Source organism: Polypterus senegalus, chromosome 2, assembly GCF_016835505.1.
Source record: "Polypterus senegalus isolate Bchr_013 chromosome 2, ASM1683550v1, whole genome shotgun sequence".
Classification (NCBI taxonomy): Eukaryota; Metazoa; Chordata; class Cladistia; order Polypteriformes; family Polypteridae; genus Polypterus; species Polypterus senegalus.
The window spans coordinates 75197362-75218587 of NC_053155.1; the positions used below are offsets into that span (position 1 = coordinate 75197362).

The 21226-nt window shown below is 38.6% G+C and overlaps 1 protein-coding gene across 3 annotated transcripts in view; it reads right to left on the minus strand.

Annotated features, from left to right (window-relative positions):
• Positions 1-20202, minus strand: part of gja3 (gap junction protein, alpha 3) — a 57146-nt gene extending 36944 nt beyond the window's left edge. Inside the window, exons 1-3 of one of the 3 annotated variants that reach the window (XM_039744002.1) lie at positions 19646-20202; positions 13786-14205; positions 9477-9532 (exon numbers count right to left, since the gene is read on the minus strand). In XM_039744002.1, the coding sequence (XP_039599936.1) occupies positions 9477-9532; positions 13786-14188 (459 nt within the window). In that variant the 5' untranslated portion in view covers positions 14189-14205; positions 19646-20202. Of the gene's footprint in view, positions 1-9476; positions 9533-12810; positions 14206-19483 lie in introns of those variants that run through there. The other 2 variants (XM_039744000.1, XM_039744001.1) reach the window with 2 other exon arrangements.
• Between the last annotated feature and the right edge of the window lie 1024 nt (positions 20203-21226).

The window sequence follows — 21226 nt, forward strand, 5'->3', positions numbered from 1 at the left end:
ACTTGGCAATGGATGAATTTAAATTGAATGTTTTGAAGGTTGGAGTTTCTGGAGGAGGCACAAATATACTTGATAATCGATCTGAAGAAAAGAGAGACAGTCAAGATGCCAAACAAACTGAATGGGCAAGGGGCTGTAAGTTGCAGTGTGGAAAACTGTATACATTGCTACCACTGGCTTCAAGAAGGTATAGTGAGCTGGCAAAGTTACAGAAAGGATGGGAAGGAAGCGGAGAGGATAAAGGAACATTACAAGCCATATGAACAAATCTAATATGAATATAGAAGAAAAAATGAATACAAGAATATAAAATCTTAGAGACTGGAATGTGCAAAGCTGCAAGTCTTCAAAAATATTTTTTGCAATTACAAAGCCTCAAGAGGACAGAAAAGGACAGAAAAAGAAATAGTGTTTCCAATCATGTGGAAGGCTGGATTTTTGAACATCAGGCTAAGAAAGTGCCATGACAGCCATAGATCCAAACGTTTTTCCTCTTTGAGGAACATATTCAGGGTATACAAGATTAAAGGAACCAGGTCGGAGGTACAGGATTTTAACTTCAACATGGTGTGATGGAAGAAGCTGAGCGACCACAGTAGTAAACCACAAGATGGGGATTCACAGAAGGGATAAATCTGATTCATACTGGGCACAAGATATAAGGCCAATGGTATAACTCCAAGTGTAGCATGGACCTCTCTCAACAATCTTAGAGGTCATTTATTGCTCCAAAGAAGCCTTGAAATTAGGTATTTAACATTAGCCCAATATTTAATGGGGGCATAAATTAAATTTGGTTCTTGTAAATTCAAGGTGAAGGACTATAGTTGTTTTAATAATAGGTCATCTTGTGCCATGAACCTCAGAAAGCCTTTGCAGTAGTGGAGCTGGGGCCCCTTTGAGGTATTGTCAAATCTGTATTATTAGACAGCAATGGTATTCAATAAGGGGCAGCACGGTGGTGCAGTGGTAGCACTGCTGACTCGCAGTTAAGAGACCAGGCTCGCTTACCGCGTCCTCCCTGCGTGGAGTTTGCATGTTCTCCCTGTGTCTGCGTGGGATTCCTCCGGGTGCTTCAGTTTCCTCCCACAGTCCAAAAACGTGCAGGTTAGGTGCATTGGCGATCCTAAATTGTGTATGATTGGTGTGTGGGTGTGTGTATGCCCTGCGGTGGGCTGGCACCCTGCCCAGGGTTTGTTTCCTGCCTTGCGCCCTGTGTTGGCTGGGATTGGCTCCAGCGGACCCTCGTGACCCTGTAGTTAGGATATAGCAGGTTGGATAATGGATGGATGGATAGTATTCAATAATATTAGAAAGATGATTCAAAGTTGATTTAAAATTGCTACAAATCATAATGCTGTAAATCAAAGCCTAAAAGTATAAATAATTATCATAAAATGGATTTGAAAAAATGTCCACCAAATCTACTATGAACGCTGGCCCGGACACACACAGACGGACAACATATTTTCACCCACACACCGTTTATTTACAATATACACAAGTTCAGTGCACTCACGAACCCCAGTGCCTCCAGCACCGATTCCCCCAATGTCCAGGCCACACAATCCTGTGCCTCTCTTTCCTTTGACCAGCCCCTTTTATGGGAACCCGGATGGGCTCCAGCTGCTCCCCGGCAATTAGCACTAGCCACACCCCTGTGTGGCAGAAGTGCCGGCTGCGCACCCGGAAGATGTCCGGGTGTCCCCTGTCGTCTTTCCCCCAGGCACTTCCTGGTGTGGCGGAAGTGCCGGGCTCCCGGGATAATTAGGCATCGGGGCGCCGCCTGGCGGTGGCCACGGGTCCCTACAGGGCTGAGCTTCTAAGCCCCCTACCCGAGGCCTCCTGCATAACCAGGACGGACGCCCCCTCGCGGTCTGGAGGAGGCACAAGCCCTCCTCACGTCCTCCTGGGTGTCCCGGCCGGGGACCACAGTGCCCCACCACTAGCGAGGACACGTGGGTCCGAACGGCACATCCCGAAAGGGCAGCACGTCCCCAGAGAGGGTCCTACTATGTCCTCAGGGTCCAACACGGCACCCTGGGACATCTCTTTTCGGCACCCCCTCCGACGTAAACGGCTGGGTCACTATAGGCCTCCCGGCGTGGAGCTCTCCCGCAGAGCGGCCCATTCCAGGAGGGCAGGTCCCTGATGACGTCGGCTTCAGCACTCGTCGGGGCTTCGTGCCTGTGAAAAAAGGAAAAAGAGGGCCAGAATCGGGTGAAGAGGACGAGGTTGCCTGGGAGGAGTGGTGGAGCAGAAAAGTGTGGGTTTGTGTTGGTTTCTTTGTGTGTTTGTGCTTTGGACTGTGTTGGGCCGGTGGGACACGGGGAAGACGTGTGCCCACGGCTGAAGAGGAAAAAATAAAAGACCTTGAGTGTGAACACGTGCCTCTGCATATTCTGTGCCGGGTCGGGCGCTATAAAGCGCCCTGTTTACACTACCAATAAGAAACAGTAAAAATAAGTTGTTCCCATTCTACCATATACTGAACGATAGCATGCATTAAAAAAAAAAATAAACGCGTCTCATTCTGTTTCAATGTGGTTTAGCACTATCATGCATGGTAACAATATGCAGGTATACAATAGCGTTGCCTTTTCAAAATTGTAAGGCTTTGCTTTAATAAAAAAATGTAGCATTATCAGTTTATTTCAGATTTATTTTAACATGTATACAGATCAAAGACATTACTGTTGCCACACTTAATCAAGATGCACCACACTGCTACTGTCCTTCGTTGATGTTCTAAACCTCACAACATAGGTTATGTAAAATATAACATCACAAAATTCAATTCAAATATGATGTTTTTGTCCTAAAATTACTGGCAATTACTCTTATCCTCCTAAATAGGATTCACATGGCAAAAAATGAAAGCCGCCTATTTCATAAGTGGCTGAGACAAAAAAAACAAGTGATGTGATCGGTTTATGACAATCAATGAGCAAAACAAAAAAATAAGAATGATAAAAATGAACTTTTAAGTTGTAATTAAGAAGAAATGAAATGCAAAATAAAGGCCTATTATGAGGAAAACCTTATCAAGCATGGAAGTTGGTGACATTTTGCAGAAAATAAGGTGAGCACACTACAGATCATTATGGTGATATTGCGCAGAATTAAATGTTATTAAGAGTTGAATAGTAAAAATGTAATCATCCCAATGCAGTTTCTTAAATATCAGACATATATTTGATGGGACAAGCACAATTATATAAAACTGCATTTCCGTGATTGGCAAGTGTTAATATGCTCACATTCTCTTCCTTTGCTTATTTTAGATGGTCTGCTGAATATGATCTAATGGTAATTGAGAACTGTGAAGTCATGTGATGGTGACATCTTTAGAAAAAATGACACATTCTCTGTTGAAATGTGGTAAAATTTAAAAATTGGTGAGAAGTTAAAATGACCATTGAAAAAGGGTATGGATTTCCCATAAATACTACGTTTCCTTACACATAGGCTGCCATTTTTGCCAGGGTTATGTTGCTTCAGATGCTCATAAGGTATATGCCAACGCATAGGAAAAAGTCTTTATCTTAAAAATAGATATATGTGGCACCCTTGTATTTATTAGCACATAAAGGTTTAAATGGTAATTGAAAGAGCACATTGTACAACATCATGAAATGCATGTATTTTCTGAGCCATACTTCTTAGACGGGCAGGCAACCTTATCTAGCTATCTGGCAGTAAGCCATGTTTCCCTTTTGCCCATTCGCTTCAGTCATTCTTTCTATTCTAACATGCCTGCTCTAATCTCTTTTAGTCTAGTTTGGGTCATTCCAATAATAAATTGAGTTACTGTATATGTAAAGATCAGCCTTTTATATGTAAAGAGACACCTCATAGGTAAACCATAAAGCCCCGAGTTGTCTTTTTTGAAATCTTACACTGACCCTGCCATCAAGTTCTATACAGTATGTAAATTGAGCTTCAGTAAACATGAAAGACAATGTTAAAATAGGATCAAGTTTAAATCAGCCTTCTTTTTGTACCTACATTTTGTCACTATGTTTCAGAGCTCTGAATGTGATCCTGGCTGCTTCAAGTACAAAATAGTAAATAATCCTAGTCAGAATTCTAGCCCATTGTATAACTTACACTTGCCATAATTGGCCAGTTTGGATTCACCAGTTAGCCTAACTGTATGCCGTTTGATTCTCTGGATGAAAGTTCTAAGTTCAAACTTACTGCCCACTGGAGGCACAGTGCACCAGCATGCTAGCACTTGGTAAAATTATAAAATACATAGATTGGACACTTTGTTATATATACTTTACTTTACACTTTACTTGACTGCCTGAAGCGTAAAAGTTGGACAGGTAGACAAGTACCCAAAAACACTGTGCATGTTCACAGTTCACTGGGAGAAACAATGGGCTGCCATAAAAAAAAATCAGCAAACGGTGAATCCTAGAAAATGTTCTGAGGAATGGATGGCATTCGGATAGTTGGTTATGATCGGCATAAATCCATGGCAGTTGGATGCAGGATGACAATCTGTTACTGTTCACTCCTGCCAATGGGGGCACAAGAAGATGTGTTGTATGGAAAGGAAGCACTGCACAATGGAGAATGAGGAGAACATCATCCACCTGGTGATTCATACTGTCAGCACCTGCTAAAACCCCTTGTATCCAGCCTGTCAGGTTTCCATAATGCAGACTAATTGTTGCAGTTTAATTGTGTGGTCTATACTTTCATGAAACACTTTGAGTCCTATGATATAAGATACCAAAAGTTTCAATGTAAGTCATTGCCAGTCAAGTGAATCCCTTCAAAGAAGTGGTGTGACCATGAGCTGCATTAGTAGGATGATGTTATATGGCACAAAACTGCAAAAATCCTGAAATTGCTAAAGGAACGTGAATAATGTGAGGTGGCATAGTGGTTAGTGCTTCTGCTTTACAATCCCAGCATCCTTGGTTTCAATCCCATATCCGGTCATTGTTGAACAGGTTTTACCTCACATCCCTAAAAATGTCCAGTTTATCAGAACCTCAGACTCTAAACTGACCCAAGTTGTGTGTGTGAAAGGGTCCTTTAATGGAATAGGACCCATCTATTTCTTCCTTTGTGCCCAGTACTGCTGGGATGGGCTACTGATGCCATGTCCTTCGTTTAGATTAAGTGGGTTTGAAAAGGGATGATCTGTTCACTCTGTCTGTACATTCCACAGCATATAAAATAACAGACCACTGAAGACAATTTGTTTTTGCCCTTAATCTGATTCAACAGACTGAAAAGTTCCATTTGATAGACATAGGTATTTTAGTATTTCTAATGTATAAATGTTGTAAATAAGACAAGAGTGGGATAAAGAGGAAGACCAGATGATGTCTTAATGTTCATTTATATGTGGAACTCTTTATCTCTTTGTGCACATCTATCAATTACAACTTTAAACTTATGGTAGTTCAAAGGTTTTTCCCATTAATTCAAGTGATGAATAGAAAAATGTATGTTAATATTTAATTGTTTTTTTTAAAAACAGAAGGCACAATGGTTAGTGTTACTAACTCATAGCTTCATAGTTCTGTGTTTGAATCCTGGCACTGCTAATGTCTGTGAGGAGTTTACATGTTCTCTCCATGTCTGTTTGGGGTTTCCAAACACATCCTGAAGATCTATGCATGTAATGTTGGTTAGTGACATTAAAGTGACACCAGTCAGGGTTGTGCCTTCCAGATGATTAGCTCCCTGTCCATAGACTGGGATTTAGCAGGTTAGATAATAGAAATTTGCATTTTCATAAAGAATACCTCACACCAGGTCTTTAAATCAGCTATTTACTTATTTTTATGAACAAATGAATATGGCTTTTAAACATGAGAAACTTATAGCCCAAATGTTGATGTTTTGATTTTCTGAATCAGTTCCTTAAGTACAGGAAGACAGGAATCTAGATCCTACTCCTGAGATCAGTATGTGCGATCGATAGATAGATAGATAGATAGATAGATAGATAGATAGATAGATAGATAGATAGATAGATAGATAGATAGATACTTTATTAATCCCAAGGGGAAATTCACATACTCCAGCAGCAGCATACTGATCAAAAAACAATATTAAATTAAAGAGTGATAAAAATGCAGGTATAACAGACAATAACTTTGAATAATGTTAACATTTACTCCCCCGGGTGGAATTGAAGAGTCACATAGTGTGGGGGAGGAATGATCTCCTCAGTCTGTCAGTGGAGCAGGACAGTAACAGCAGTCTGTCGCTGAAGCTGCTCCTCTGTCTGGAGATGATCCTGTTTAGTGGATGCAGTGGATTCTCCATGATTGACAGGAGTCTGCTTAGCGCCCGTCGCTCTGTCACGGATGTCAAACTGTCTAGCTTCATTCCTACAATAGAGCCTGCTTTCCTTACCAGTTTGTCCAGGCATGAGGCGTCCTTCTTCTTTATGCTGCCTCCCCAGCACACCACCGCGTAGAAGAGGGCACTCGCCACAACTGCGTGATAGAACATCCGCTGCATCTTATTGCAGATGTTGAAGGATGCCAGCCTTCTAAGGAAATATAGTAGGCTCTGTCCTGTCTTACACAGAGCATCAGTATTGGCAGTCCAGTCCAATCTATCATCCAGCTGCACTCCCAGGTATTTATAGGTCTGTACCCTCTGCACACAGTCACCTCTGATAATCACAGGGTCCAGGAGGGGCCTGGGTCTCCTAAAATCCACCATCAGCTCCTTGGTTTTGATGGTGTTCAGGTGTAAGTGGTTTGAGTTGCACCATTTAACAAAGTCCTTGATTACGTTCCTATACTCCTCCTCCTGCCCACTCCTGATGCAGCCCATGATAGCAGTGTCGTCAGCAAACTTTTGCACGTGGCAGGACTCCTAGTTGTATTGGAAGTCTGATGTATAAAGGCTGAACAGGACCGGAGAAAGTACAGTCCCCTGCGGTGCTCCTGTGTTGCAGATCACAATGTCAGACCCGCAGTTCCCGTGATGCACATACTGAGGTCTGTCTGTAAAATAGTCCACGATCCATGCCAACAGGTATGAATCTACTCCAATCTCTGTCAGCTTGTCCCTAAGGAACAGAGGTTGGATGATGTTGAAGGTGCTAGAGAAGTCCAGAAACATAATTCTTACACCACCACTGCCTCTGTCCAAGTGGGAGAGGGATCGGTGTAGCATATAGATGATGGCATCCTCTGCTCCCAGTACAAGCTAATTTGGGATTAACACAAATCCTTTTGATGAGATCATTTTGCAAATGACTATAGTTGTTCTACTATGGCCAATTAAAAACGTAGGAAGAAATGCACAGAAACACTCTTGAGGGGGAATTGAACTGAAGTCTAAACTCCAACAGACAGCAACGTAATCTGCTATGCCTTAATCCATAATGACAGATGGCTTTCCTATTTTATTGTGAGTGCCAAGAAAGGAATTCAGGCTTGAAAACAGAGGTCATTTCTAAAAAAAAATACGTACATATGTAGATTTCTGGTGTTGAAGCATTGAGCACATGACTGATGCCAGTATTGCAGTAAGTGTTAATTCATCACAGGGCACACTCACATACATACCCACATTCACTCATACCAGTCCAGTTCAGATTAAGCAATTAGAACAGTTTGAGACAGCTTCCACAACATGAGGATGAACATCTGCACTCTCTGCAAACAGGACCTGAGAAATCCAAACTTTGTGAAAGACTTTTTAAAAAGTATTCCTAGGTATTTTTTCAGTAGAGTAATTGTCACTATCCAAAAGAATCTGACATTCGTGGAAAAGAATATAAAGGAATGCCTCACAATTCAAAATGTCTTTGTGACACATGTATTGTCATAGATACAAAGATCCAATTTCTGACAAACATCTCAACATTAACTACTAATGTTTGTTTACTTATTACAAACCAATTCACACGTGTATCTTCTCTGCAAGTGTTTTTCTGTTCCATGTGTGTTAAAAATGCTCCTTCTTTTTCACTGCTCTGAGTTAATCGCCACTGCTTCCACAGTAAAGGACCCAGGATGCAAAGCTATTTAATTGACAGAGGACATCTGTTGATGTCACTGACAGAACAATCAAACAAAGAAGGACCAGACTGCACTATATCTAACCCATTAGTTGTGGCCTTCCCTTCCACCTAACAGGTAGAACAACACCTTAGTTTTGGTTTCTATAAATAATGTGCACTTATGGATAGATTACTTAATTATTAATGTGTAACTACAACTTAACTAGAGTAGAAACATGTAATGTTTTAGTGCACTACAAGGAGGGATCAAAACATTCTAACATGTCTGTTACAGGAGGTGCAGTGATAGCAGAACTAAGACGGTATGAAAACTGGGACAGATGTCAATGTTTTACCTGAAACAAAACTCCAGCTATGCCCATAGAAGTCATCAGTATCATGATATCCAAATATAAAAAGAAAATGTTGGTAACAAATGAAAATAAAACTGATAGTTATTTCACATTAACTGTCTCAGTATGAAGTGTTTATCTGTAAACCTGGCTTTTATAAAGATATTGTAATTCAACTAAGCGAAAAAACTGAAGATTCTGACACACCTTAAAAATGATTCAATTTGCAGGCAGTGTGGTGCAGCAGGTTACACACTGGACTTTAAACCAGAAGGCTGCCTTTTTAGTTCACACATCTGACTGACTGAGTCACTTAACTTGCCTAAATTATGTGAACAAATCTACTTTATCCTGATCTATAAACCACCTTTGACAAAAATGTCAGTTAAAATAATAAAAGCAGACAGTGGTGAGCCACTTCAACCACCCGTAATGTTCAGCATTCACGTGTATGATATGATAGCAGACACTTTTGCCCCAGTACACTTACCACACATTAGCTATTAGGAGATGAAGAGGTGAGAGAGATAGTTAGCCAGTTAATGACTGGGGATAATTAGTAGACCAGCATGACCAGGCTGTGGTGCACATTTAGCCTAAACACCAGCAAACACTGTCTTTTTTACAATGGATGTGCAGGGATCGTTTATGACCACAGAGAGTTTCCTAACCTGGTGTGAAACTTGAATTTACTATGTTAAAAAGTGTCAAGTACTGCTTCAAAAAGCTGCAAAATCAATGGGTCATATCATTAGAGAGCCACTTCCCAAAATATAATACATGTACTCTGTTCTTCAAAATATTGGCTCAGTCTTAACAATGTTTTGACTGCACCTTGTATATACTTTTCATTGTTATTTCATACTTGGGGCTGTGCTTAGCTGATGGAAACAATTAATCAAGAACCAGAGTATATTTAATGTACTATGTACACATGACAATAAACTTAAACATGAGGCAAATATATACTAATACTGTAATTAGAAAGTAATAATAAAAATTCATAAAAAAAATAAAAATAAAAAATTCATAGTTCAAGGTGATGTCATATAAATTTAGAGTCAATGGTTTCCACATACAGTATATAAAACAGGAAATGGCAGACCAGAAGAATTTTAAAATCCCATTACCTGAATGCCTTCACTGGTCACTCTTGACTCAAGTGTTTGTTGGCTGTTCTGTTTTTCTTATTTATTTAAGAAAGAAAGAAAGAAAGAAAGAAAGAAAGAAAGAAAGAAAGAAAGACAAAATGTTATGGTACAAAAAAGTTTATTTAGTATCAGTTTTGTAAACATTTGAGGTAAATTAACATTTACATCAACTTGTTCTTACAAAATGTAATACACAAGGCACTTTGGTTAAGACAATGCTATTTGCTAATCTTAACCTCCAGATGTTTCAATGTCCCTGACTTGCCCAATGAAATGTTCACTTAGATCTTTGAGGTTTGAAAGTATACAAGAAACATACTTTGTGGGCAACAGTAAAACTCCAAGGGAGCTCAGAATTCCAACAAAACATTCTGCCCTTTGGTAACTAGCTTCATTTATTTCATTTCCTCATTATGTTTCTTTAAATTGGGGGAAGCTATACAATGATCAAGAAAATCCTTTTCCAAAAATCTGTCTTGATCATTTCCAGTGTCACCTTTCCATACTATGACAAATGTAAGAGTTCTAAAAAACATTCACATTTTTGATTCTTGAAAGCAACTGTTCAGTATACCACCATAATAAACCGGACTGACCTTTTCTACTAAAGCTAATGCATTCTTATTAAGACACTGTCAAAATTAACCTAAAATTACCATAGTTCCGCACTTTTGCCTTTTTCTTTTAGTTCTTAAAACCAGCATTGTAAACTTCAGTAACAAAATTGACTTTCCCAAATGTTTCATTCTTAATCTAAATACTAAAATGTAAACTTTAGGAACCAAAATAACAAAATACAACATTTTTTCTTTTATTTTCTTATTTTGTACAATAAAACTGGTGCAAATAAAACAATACAAACATGTAGAGAAATTACTTTGAAAGTAGTCAGCAGAGGCTGTAGGATTTTTAGAGTAAACGCTTCCTTATAGGATTGTGAATTACTGTCCAAATGGTTTGTTTTGCCTTGGATCAATACTGACTACCTCAAAAGGATTTTAATATCTAGATGGGATCACTGCAGAGGAGCTTATAATTGAGTGTGTGAGGTTCGTGTCTGCAGTATTTGATTGCTGATCCTGAGACGTCAGTCTCTCTCCACGGCCGCGGTGCTGAGCTACTCTGCTTGGATCCGTGAACAAGAGATAAAAACGGGAAATCGTATTTATGGAAAGCACATAAACCAAAACTATCTCAATGAATTAATTAATTAATAAAAGGCTTTCACAATCTAAGCGACAGATGCCGTCTTCGCCAGCTAGGTCATTTCTGGTGGCAGCATCTTGCTATGATTCAAATAGCACTGGAAGCGCAGACCCGGCGAGGTTTAATGGTTTTCTTTTTCTCTCTTTTGAAACGCACAGATTTCACGTTTTCGCTTTTAAAGTGAACAAGATGTTTGGTATCCCTTCATTTCATTTGTGTTTTACAGCGCGAGCTTTTTACCTGCTTGTGCCAATCGTGATTTTATTTTCCTTCTTTTTCGTGGCAATACTGGAGCAAAAGGTGTAGTACAAGTACGCTTGGGAGAATCTTACGTTGGTGAACAGTGTTTTCTGCTTTTTCCGTTCAGTTTGACTCCATATATGTATTCCTAGGCTCGCACTTCTGTGTTGCTACCTAAAAGTAGAGAGCACTATATGCAGCACGAATTTACTATAGACGTCTTTTTATTTTCCCTGGTAGAATGTTTACGTCAAGCTGCTTCCATCTACTTTTCACCTGCCTTTCCCATCCCAACGTAGCAGGAACCGCATCCTGTTCTGGCAGGATCGGGCATAGCCCTGGCCACGATGCCCGATGCCAAAGCATGTGCCGTTCACATTAACACAAGGCCAGTCTGGAAGTCTCCAGAAAACCCAGCAGAAGTGTATTTAATCCAAGCTCAAATTAATAATGTTCCTTTAAACGCTGATTCACTAAGGTTTTAAATTGTCAAACAATATTTTTTAAAAGCTGGAAATGTCAACTAAGACAGGTGACGTTCCATTAGGAAACTTTAAATATTTGCAAACCTAACTTTTTGAATTTGCAGGCATCGCCACGTTCATTCCCCACCCCATTCTCATTTTTAAGGGCATTTTTCCGTTGTATTGTCGTCGGGGATCCGTAGCTTGACCCAAGAGGTCTGGACTCAAGGTAGCGGCCAACGCTGTACGGGACGCCTGTTTGTCGCACGCCCCGTTGCTGTTAAATTGAGTTATATTACAAAGTTAGGAATACCAAGAAATGAAGTTAAACCCAACAAAGGAATCCGTGAGTTGTAGCTCCAGTGTGAAACAATATGTGCTTACCGTAACCCGAAGAATAAAATCTTGGAGCAAATCTACCATAAAATAAAAAGCAAACGTCTTAATAATTTATGTGCTTATGCTGTGTGTGTCACCTTGCTGGCAGGAATTTAAAATGTAACAAAATGCGAGCTTACCGTAACTACTTCGATATCGGCTGTACTGTGTTAGTCTAGTTTTATCGCTACCGTATTGCAGCTTCTCTACCCAAATTACAATTCCATGTTATATTGAGACGCATACCCATTGCAGACTATGGACTGGTTTAACATACCTAAATGATTTAAAATTGGAACGATATGTTACTTTTAACGACATTGATCTCCTGAGTACTTAGATAAAACGGAACATAATGGGGATACAGTTTGGAATTGAACGACCTCAAGAGTATAAACTATGCTAAATGAAGAAGCATGGGGGGCAATCGTTTAATTTATATTATGTATTAAATGCTAAGCATTTTTGTTGTTTTATGCTTGACTGGAATTATTTTTATGCATTTGATGTAAGCCTCGCGGTGGGCTGGCGCCCTGTCCAGGGTCTGTTTCCTGCCTTGCGCACAGTGTTGGCTGGGATTGGCTCCAGCAGACCCCCGTGACCCTGTAGTTCGGATATAGCGGGTTGGATAATGGATGGATGGATGGTGTAAGCCTTGGATTTTAAATCCAATGTTGCCGGTTCAATCCTCTCCTTTCACTTGCCTGTGCTCTGATTGAAAAAAATGTGCCTTTTTTTTTAAAGTGCCTTAGGAAGTTTCTTTAGAAAGGTGCTATACAAAATAATTTTTGTTTGTAATAAAATGTTTTTACTTCTTAAACTCGAACTGTCGCTTAAAAGACGCGGGCTCGACAGAATATCCTTTTTCATAAACGTTCCTGAATTCAGCAGGCCCAAATTTCCGTGAATTCACCTGTAGCATTTGTCTTATGAAAATGATAACATACAGTCATTGATCATTCCGTTGTAAAGATATGACCACGAGCAGCCTTTTTACATACGCTACAACTCACAGATTGCCTAACCTTTTAAATTTGGTGATGTGCATCCCTGTTCCAGTAACCTGCCTTAAGGTTCCATCATATAATGTTTTGCTCCAATACTTGACTCCTTGAAAGCGGGATTTCATTAGATAAATTAAACAGCGAGGTCATCAGACCTGGCCTTGCTGCCGCTGCCTTTACTCGCCCTGCTGAATCTCCGGACGTCGCTGAGCGCGGGAGGCTCGTGCATCTCCACCATAGTGGTGGTCACGTGACACTCGTCCTCCTCGCTTTTCCGGCCACTCGCACTTCCGCTGCTGGCGTCTGCAGTCGTGTCCTGGTGTTGCTCGTTGTGGACACTGCTGGTGGTGGAGGCAGAAAGGGAGGCAGGCTTTCTCTCACGAGTCTGCTGCTCGGTAGCGAGATTTGCCCAGTTCTGCTCCGTGGCCAGCCTGTGGTTGTTGTTGTTAATATAGAAGGGAGGTGCTTGGTGCTGGTCCACTGAGAGCGGTGCCATCTTGAACTCTGCAGTGGGGGCCTCAAGGTAATCTTGTGGACCCCCTGCAACGACCTCTGTGTAATAAGATGGATAGCTAAGACTGGCAGGGGCAGTTCTGGGACTTGTGGTATTGGGTTCCAGGTCAACCTTGTGGCAAGGGGGTTCCTGGTCCGGGGATAACCCGTTTGTCATTCCCTGTTTTATCTTCTTCCAGCCAAGGTGATAAATCTCTAACAAATTCAGCAAAAGTGATATGCAAGCCACCACAAGCATAAATATGATGAAGATGGTCTTTTCTGTGGGACGAGAAATAAAGCAGTCCACAGTGTTGGGGCACGGCCACCGGGCACACCGGTACAGGGGTTTCAATTCAAAGCCATAAAGAAAATACTGACCTACAATAAATCCAATTTCAAATATGGTCTTAAAGATGATATTGAAGACGTAGGTACGCAGAAGCGCTCCCCTAATCCGGATTTTACCATGCTCATCTCGGATGGGAAGCCGCTCTTTTTTACCTGCCGCTGCGCCATCATTTTTAAAGAGGAGCTCCTTTTCCTCCAGATGTCTTTGTGACTTGCGCAGCTCCGCTTCTTTTTCCTTCTTCTTCTCCTCCATTCGCACAATATGCAGAACATGACCAAGGTAAATGAGGGTCGGCGTTGACACAAAGATGATCTGAAGCACCCAGAAGCGAATGTGGGAGATAGGGAAGGCCTTGTCGTAGCAGACGTTCTCACAACCAGGCTGCTGGATGTTGCATGTGAAGTCGGATTGCTCATCTCCCCAAACTTCCTCAGCAGCAGCCCCCAGAACCAGGATCCTGAAGATAAAGAGCACGGTCAGCCAGACTTTGCCTATCACCGTCGAGTGTTCTTGTGCATTTTCCAAAAGTCTGCCCAAAAAGCTCCAGTCGCCCATTGTTTAAAATTTGTAGCCTATGGAAAAAGTACAATCTGTAATAAATATTATGGAGAAAAAACACACAAAACTCAAACATTGATGGTAAAGACAGAGAACGACTATCAAAAATGTTATCTAAAGAAAAAGCTTCTAGAGCAGACGTGAAATGAAAATGTGAAGGATGCAAAAACAGGAGATGCAATTCATATATTCAAGCCAAAATACTTCCTAAACAGATCCCTTAAACAGAATTGCTGTTTTTGATTGATTCGGTTTCTGTTCAGTTTCATAATTAATAGCTAGTATAAAGTATTTTTGTATTTCAGTTCAACCTTAGTAATATTAATGACTAATAATGAAACAAAATGCATCAGTTATTTTAGATTCTTACCAGTGTTTATTATTTACCTTCTTTGTCATGGAATGAATTGAACATTCAAAGATCCAGATAATGAAGTCACTAAAGAACTAAAATATGTTACTGTTAAATATGGCTTATGATTGTTACATTTTTCTAAGCACTTTTAAAACAAACAACAAAGGGTTCTAATATAATGTAGTGTTCGTCACAAATTCATTCATTCTAAGGCTTTTCAAATATGCACAAACCAGTTTGGGGGCCTTATATCAGTTTGGTAAACTGTGATGCTCATGCACACTTATTTGCACTCAGGTTCACATTTGTAATTTAACTTGAAATGTGCATTTGGACTTGATAAAAAAAAACCAAAATCAGCTCTAGGGAGGGGAAATTGCAAAGACTCAGTGACAAAATGGAAACTTAACACTCAGTTTTATGGTGCTGGGAGACAGTATTGGTAGCCATTGTGCCATCATGCTGTGTTTTGATTACAAAGTCCTAGTTTTGATTACATTTTAGCCAACCCCACATACAAGTATAACTACAGTGTTTATTTATAAGTCTCTTTATGCATGCGAATACAGTATGCCTAACAGAGCATACCATATCAAGGCTAATTAATCTAATAGTTGTAGAGCAGTATGTACAGAAAAGGTCACACAAACGAGTAAAACATTCATAACTTAGCAAGTAGCACTAGGGTGTTGGTAACTGTGGCAGCCATTATGGATGTAACGAGAAGTCAAGCAAAATGACAACATTTATTGGCTAACTAAAAAGATTACAATATGCAAGCTTTCAAGGCAACTCAGGCCCCTTCTTCGTGATTACATCTTGCCTGAAGAAGGGGCCTGAGTTGCCTTAAAAGCTTGCATATTGTGATCGTTAGCCAATAAAAGGTGTCATTTTGTTTGACTTCTAATAATCGAACAAAGTAAATGAGTTAAACTCATGGTGAACACAGCTAAACAGACAATCAAACAAACAACAAAATAGTGAGAATTGTAATGTGAAGTAAACATCAATTTGTGGTTAATGTAAATTGTGCAGAATATATTATGTAATCACAATTAAAATAAACTGTTATGCTAACTTTTATATGAGTGGAAAGAAGATATTATGAGGGGAAAATGTGGGAGCTAAAACAGTAATACACTTTACATAAAATCAAGATATTTTTAAAACAGACAACTAAGTGAATAAACAAATACATATACAAATAAACAAGTAACAGACTACTGAGAATTGTAATGTGAAAAAATCAATTTTTGGTTAGTCTGATTTAAAGAGTCCAGAATACATTATGTAAATATCACAATAAATTACCATCTTTTATATAATCATATAATTGGAAGCTAAAACAGTATTAAAGAAAGTCAGGTTAAAAAAAGATGTGATATACTGTATGTATAATCCATGATTTATGTGATATCTGTCATTATTCACACTTTACCTATCTATCTATCTATCTATCTATCTATCTATCTATCTATGAAGAACTGTTAGAGAAATTATGCATCAATTAAAAAAAGCTAAGCGAAGATAATCTGTGATTAAATCTTCCTTGTGCATAAAGTTAGACATAACTCTACAAATGTTTATCACTTAATATAAATCACATTACAAATACTTAATTTGTGTTAAAGTCACCAGCTTTTATTGTTCTCTTCTAATTGCTATCAAGCTCTTATAAAAAAATAGTTGTGAGGGACATCTTGAAAGGGCTAAAAACTTAAAATATATGTAAATGAATGCGAAGAATTATAGTTAGTCTGCAATATATGGTTTCTCTCTGTACGGCTGTGCTGTAATTAGGCCGAATTTTGTATTAGAAAAAGTATTTGGATCCAGCTCCTAAGTAATTGCAAGCATACGTACATTATGGTAATTTGTAAATCTGGCATTGGATGTGCTAAAGAATGTTGTCACCGAAATCGCCGTTTCCTTATTAATAGCCTTATGTAGTAATTCGCTTGTACCATTTGTGATTGGCAGGGTTTTGACATCAAGACTAACTGCAATCGGAAGGAAGAAGTTTACATAAAAGTCGTAAATAACAGCATGCTACGTCACCTGAAATCGTCTTTTTGCTTTCCTAACTTCGTTTAATTGTCCTACTGTTTATTTTGATACGAACATTTTATGACTTCTGAATTTACTTGTGGACACTGGCGTCAGAGTCTTTACACATATGAAAATCCCTAAAAATCAGTTGGGACCATCTAAGCAGGTAAAATACAAGGTTCTTAAAAGCTTATAACAAAAAATGACCTACTGCAATCAGTCGCTCGTTTATTTTATATGGCAACATTAGCAGCATGCGCTATCAAAAGGCGCTTTAATAGTAAGCAAGATTTTAATGCAGCTATTTTTAATCACACAATACAATAATGGGAGTATAATAAGAAAAATATAGTATTGAACTGCGCACGTACCAACAATGAGGGAAATGATTAATCTAGCACTCCACGTGTCTTTTACCGTACAATCAGCTTAAGACACGAATCACTGCCCGGACGGGACCATACTCAACATGAGCACATCCCAACTGTTGACCACTTCGAGTTACCAATGCATGGTTCTGTACCACCTGAGAATTGATCACTAGTGCATGAAATATTTTTCAACAGAATTAAAAGTATTCTAAACTCATTTGCATTCGTTTCAACAGACATGATACCTTGAAAGCGTGAGTTAAAGCGTCGATGTTATATTAAATCTTATATTGTTAATGTAAGCCTTACAATTTTAATTGTGGAAAGAATGTATATATATATATATATATATATATATATATATATATATATATATAGATATATATATATATATATATATATATATATCATTTAATTGCTAATATAACACATGAAATTTTCCTGTCTGGAATTAAAGTAGATTACTTCGTTTAAAGCGCTCCATCTCTAACTGCACATAACTGCAAATAACCGTTAACACTAATCTTAATATTTTGGAGCTCAGATTCTTTATGAAGACATTTTATCGTGTCTCTGTACCTTGAAAGTATTTGAAAACTTGTGGTCAAACGGGAAGTGTAAACAGCAAACATATTGTAAAACAACTTCTCTGTTTTGTTTTTTTTTTAGTTTGACGTTTTAAATTCAGGAAAGAACACATGTTGCATTGTTTTTCCATGTTTACGCCTTGGATTGGTCCTTTTATTTGTCACTAAAGTTTAATGTACTGTACACCCCAGCCCCCCAAAAAAGGTATTTAAATATTTAAACGGTTCCAGTGGTTCCACCCATAACGAATGCTTGTCTCATCGGAATCAAAACTGCTGAATAAGGAAAATATTTTGCTAGATCAACTCAACTATTGCATAGTAACCTGAAACACTTGTGAATTAGATTTTCAGTAAATAATATTTGAAATGCTTTGCATGCTCTTCAGGATTTATTTCACAGTTAAGAATTTTAAAGTACTTTAACGAAACAGTATAAATGTGCAGCATGTCATGATTATCACGTTTTCTTGTAGTAGTATTATTATTAATTTCTATGCTGTTTTTACCATTTATTCGAAAATTATAAAATGAAGTTGAATAAGCCCGGCATCCTGAAAATGATTAAGTGGGGCCAGAGAATTATACGGAAACAGATTAGCTGTACAGTACTGTATTTATATCACATACTTACTTATATGTGTATGTACTGTGTATGCATATTTATGTATATCAATATACATCTATTTATATACTTATATGTGCTTACACATACCGTCACCCTTCTCGTATGTGAAGCTGTATATTTATGTATTATATGCATTTGTGTGTAAATATATATACAGTATATATATATATATATATATATATATATATATATATATATATATATATATATATATATATATATATATATATAGTGGGGACAGGAACCCACCCTGGTCAAAACACAGAAGCCATTCCAGGACACTGCTTTCTCGCTAGGCGCAGACCCCTCCTTAACAAGCCAAGATAACATCGGGCCAATTTAGAGTAACCTTTTAATCTTACATGTTCTCACCGTGTACGTACATACACGTACACACACAAATAATCAAGTTTACATCTTGCCTGAAGAAGGGGCCTGAGTTGCTTTTAAAGCTTGCATATTGTAATCTTTTTAGTTAGCCAATAAAAGGTGTCATTTCACCCTACTTTCTCCTGTGAGTGACTTACAAATCATGGTTGGGTCTTTGTGTTTTTTTTTTTTGTTTCAAAAACGAACCCAAAGACAACTCGACACTAGCCCTGATGTTCCTTCCAAGTTGCTCTTTGTGTGGATTTTGCCGCATTCCTCCTGGTGCTCCAGTTTCCCTCCCAGAACCGCACTTCTAAATTCAGTTAACTGGTGGCCACAATTCGTGTCCTGCGATGAACTGGAGTTCCGTTCATGGCCGTTTCCGGGCCTGCATCCAGCGCTGTCGGGGTAGGCTCCGGTCCCCATGACCCAGGTTTGGATGAACTAACCGATCTTGAAAATGATTGCATATACGCACTTATATCTGCATCATATCTTAATTGTTTGTGTGAAAAAGAATGTGTAATGTATTCGTATATACTGTATAGTCCTAATACAGTCCCGTAGCATCCCCGCCATTCATTGTAGGTGTAAAGCTTTTAGAGTAAATCTCCGTTTAATTCGTCTGTGTTTGGGTGTGAGTGACAGGCGGGCACAATTAGGAAGGTGCCAGCTCTCTTTATGCTTGCTGGCACAATCTATTGAAACCTATTTATTCTTGTGCAAAAGCAATTGTTTAAACAGATGAGCTTAATGAAGTGTTACTAATACCCAACACAATGAATACAGAATTCATTTTTAAACTTATACAAGCAACACAGGATATTATGAAAACACAAACAAGTGAAAAATAAAGACTGAACAAAACAAATTAACAGAACTTAATGGGCAGCGGCTGCCAATAAAACGCAATGCACCAGCTTTTAATCATACCTCGATCTGGGGATGCCAAACAGTTAGCTATACAGTAGCACATAATATCCGGCTGCTTTTGATGCCATATTTTGAGTGCGTTGGATAGCAGACAGACTTTCTTTCCTAGGATGTCGCCCTCCCCCTTCCCTACTCCCAATCACAGCAGCTTTGCCAGCTTACCAAACTCCTCTGGAAGCAGCCCAGGCCAACTTATTCAAGAACAACCTTCTTCGCATATGAGAGTAGGGAGCAGTCTTTCCAAAAAAAAAAAAACCTAGATCTTAGGGACGAATTGAACTTGGAGCCAGGATTCCGCAAAGCTTTGCTTCTCATTCCCAGCCATCGCTGCTATCACATTGTGTGAGTATGCATGGTTGAACCCATCAAGTCATCAGGCAGCCCGAGATCGCCACGCCCCTGGCACTATCACTGACTGCGAGTTGCGCACACTTGACCGCCGCTCTTTCACACGTTGCGGGATGGAGGCACTTTTTTATTTTTCCATTTACTTTCCTGTCTCTCACACACACGCGTTCATGCATTGCCGGCTCTTTTCAAAACTATAATTCATCGTTATCTTGTAGTTCTACAAATCCAGTCATCAGTTCCCAACTAACATTTGCGTCATATGATACCATTTCAACTTGGCGATACAATGTCTGCCGAATTCCAATGGTCTTTTTTAAGTGCGCCTTTCACGCTCTTGTCAAGTGCGTTTATCTGTCACGCACACAAGTGTGCAGCTTCAACTTCATAGGAATATTCGCTCCAGTAGGAGACGCTATTGTCATTTGGAGGAACACAAGCATATACTGCAATATATGCTTGTGTTCCTCTAATAAATATTGGTTAGGTATGATTTAAAAAAAAATAATAAAAATATATATATATATATATATATATATATATATATATATATATATATATATATATATATATATACACATATAAATAAATAAAAAAAATGAAAACCCCATCCAGTAAGGACACACTCGTCTCTATTAATAAACATATATTTTTATTTAACTGGCAGCAACATTTATTTTGAAAACAAAATCTAGGAATCATATACTAATTAAATATATTACTTATAAGAAAAACTACCTTGAAATATTTCGATAAAAGATTGTATTTTAAACATACACTAAACACAATTAATCCAGAAATGTCTTACACAGCTACTCTTTTTTTGCTTAATCTCAATCCACTGTATATTTTGCGTCACAATCGCCAACAAAGCAACAATCGAAAAAAATATTACGTATTGCAGTATTTTCCTTCTTCATACACACAGCTTCCACCAAGTATGAATTAACGTTGTGAAAGTTGGGGAATGACTGCATTTTTGTTAGCGGACTCTTAGAAAAATACAAGTTGACATAAGAAATATCTGACAGATACAAAGTGCAAATAAGCATTATTGGTTATTTGGCAGAGGACAGCGGTCAGACTCACAATTTTAATACAGATCGTTCTATTTTACATTTCAAATATAAATCCCGCAGTGGTTTAAATATGAGAAGTCAAATTACATCATCAAACGTTATTAAATGGAAAAGAAACCAGTAACAAAACATACCCGTTTTATATTATATCTTCATTTGTAGTGTAAAACATTTAAGTGTTTGGGCCTTTGATTATCTCTTTAAACATATTATCAATCATATATGTTGCAGACAGATTCAAATAAGTCCTTTATAGTTTGTAGTGAAGGTACCAAAAAAAAAAAAAGTTTACACGTTTACGATTTTTAAAGGAAAC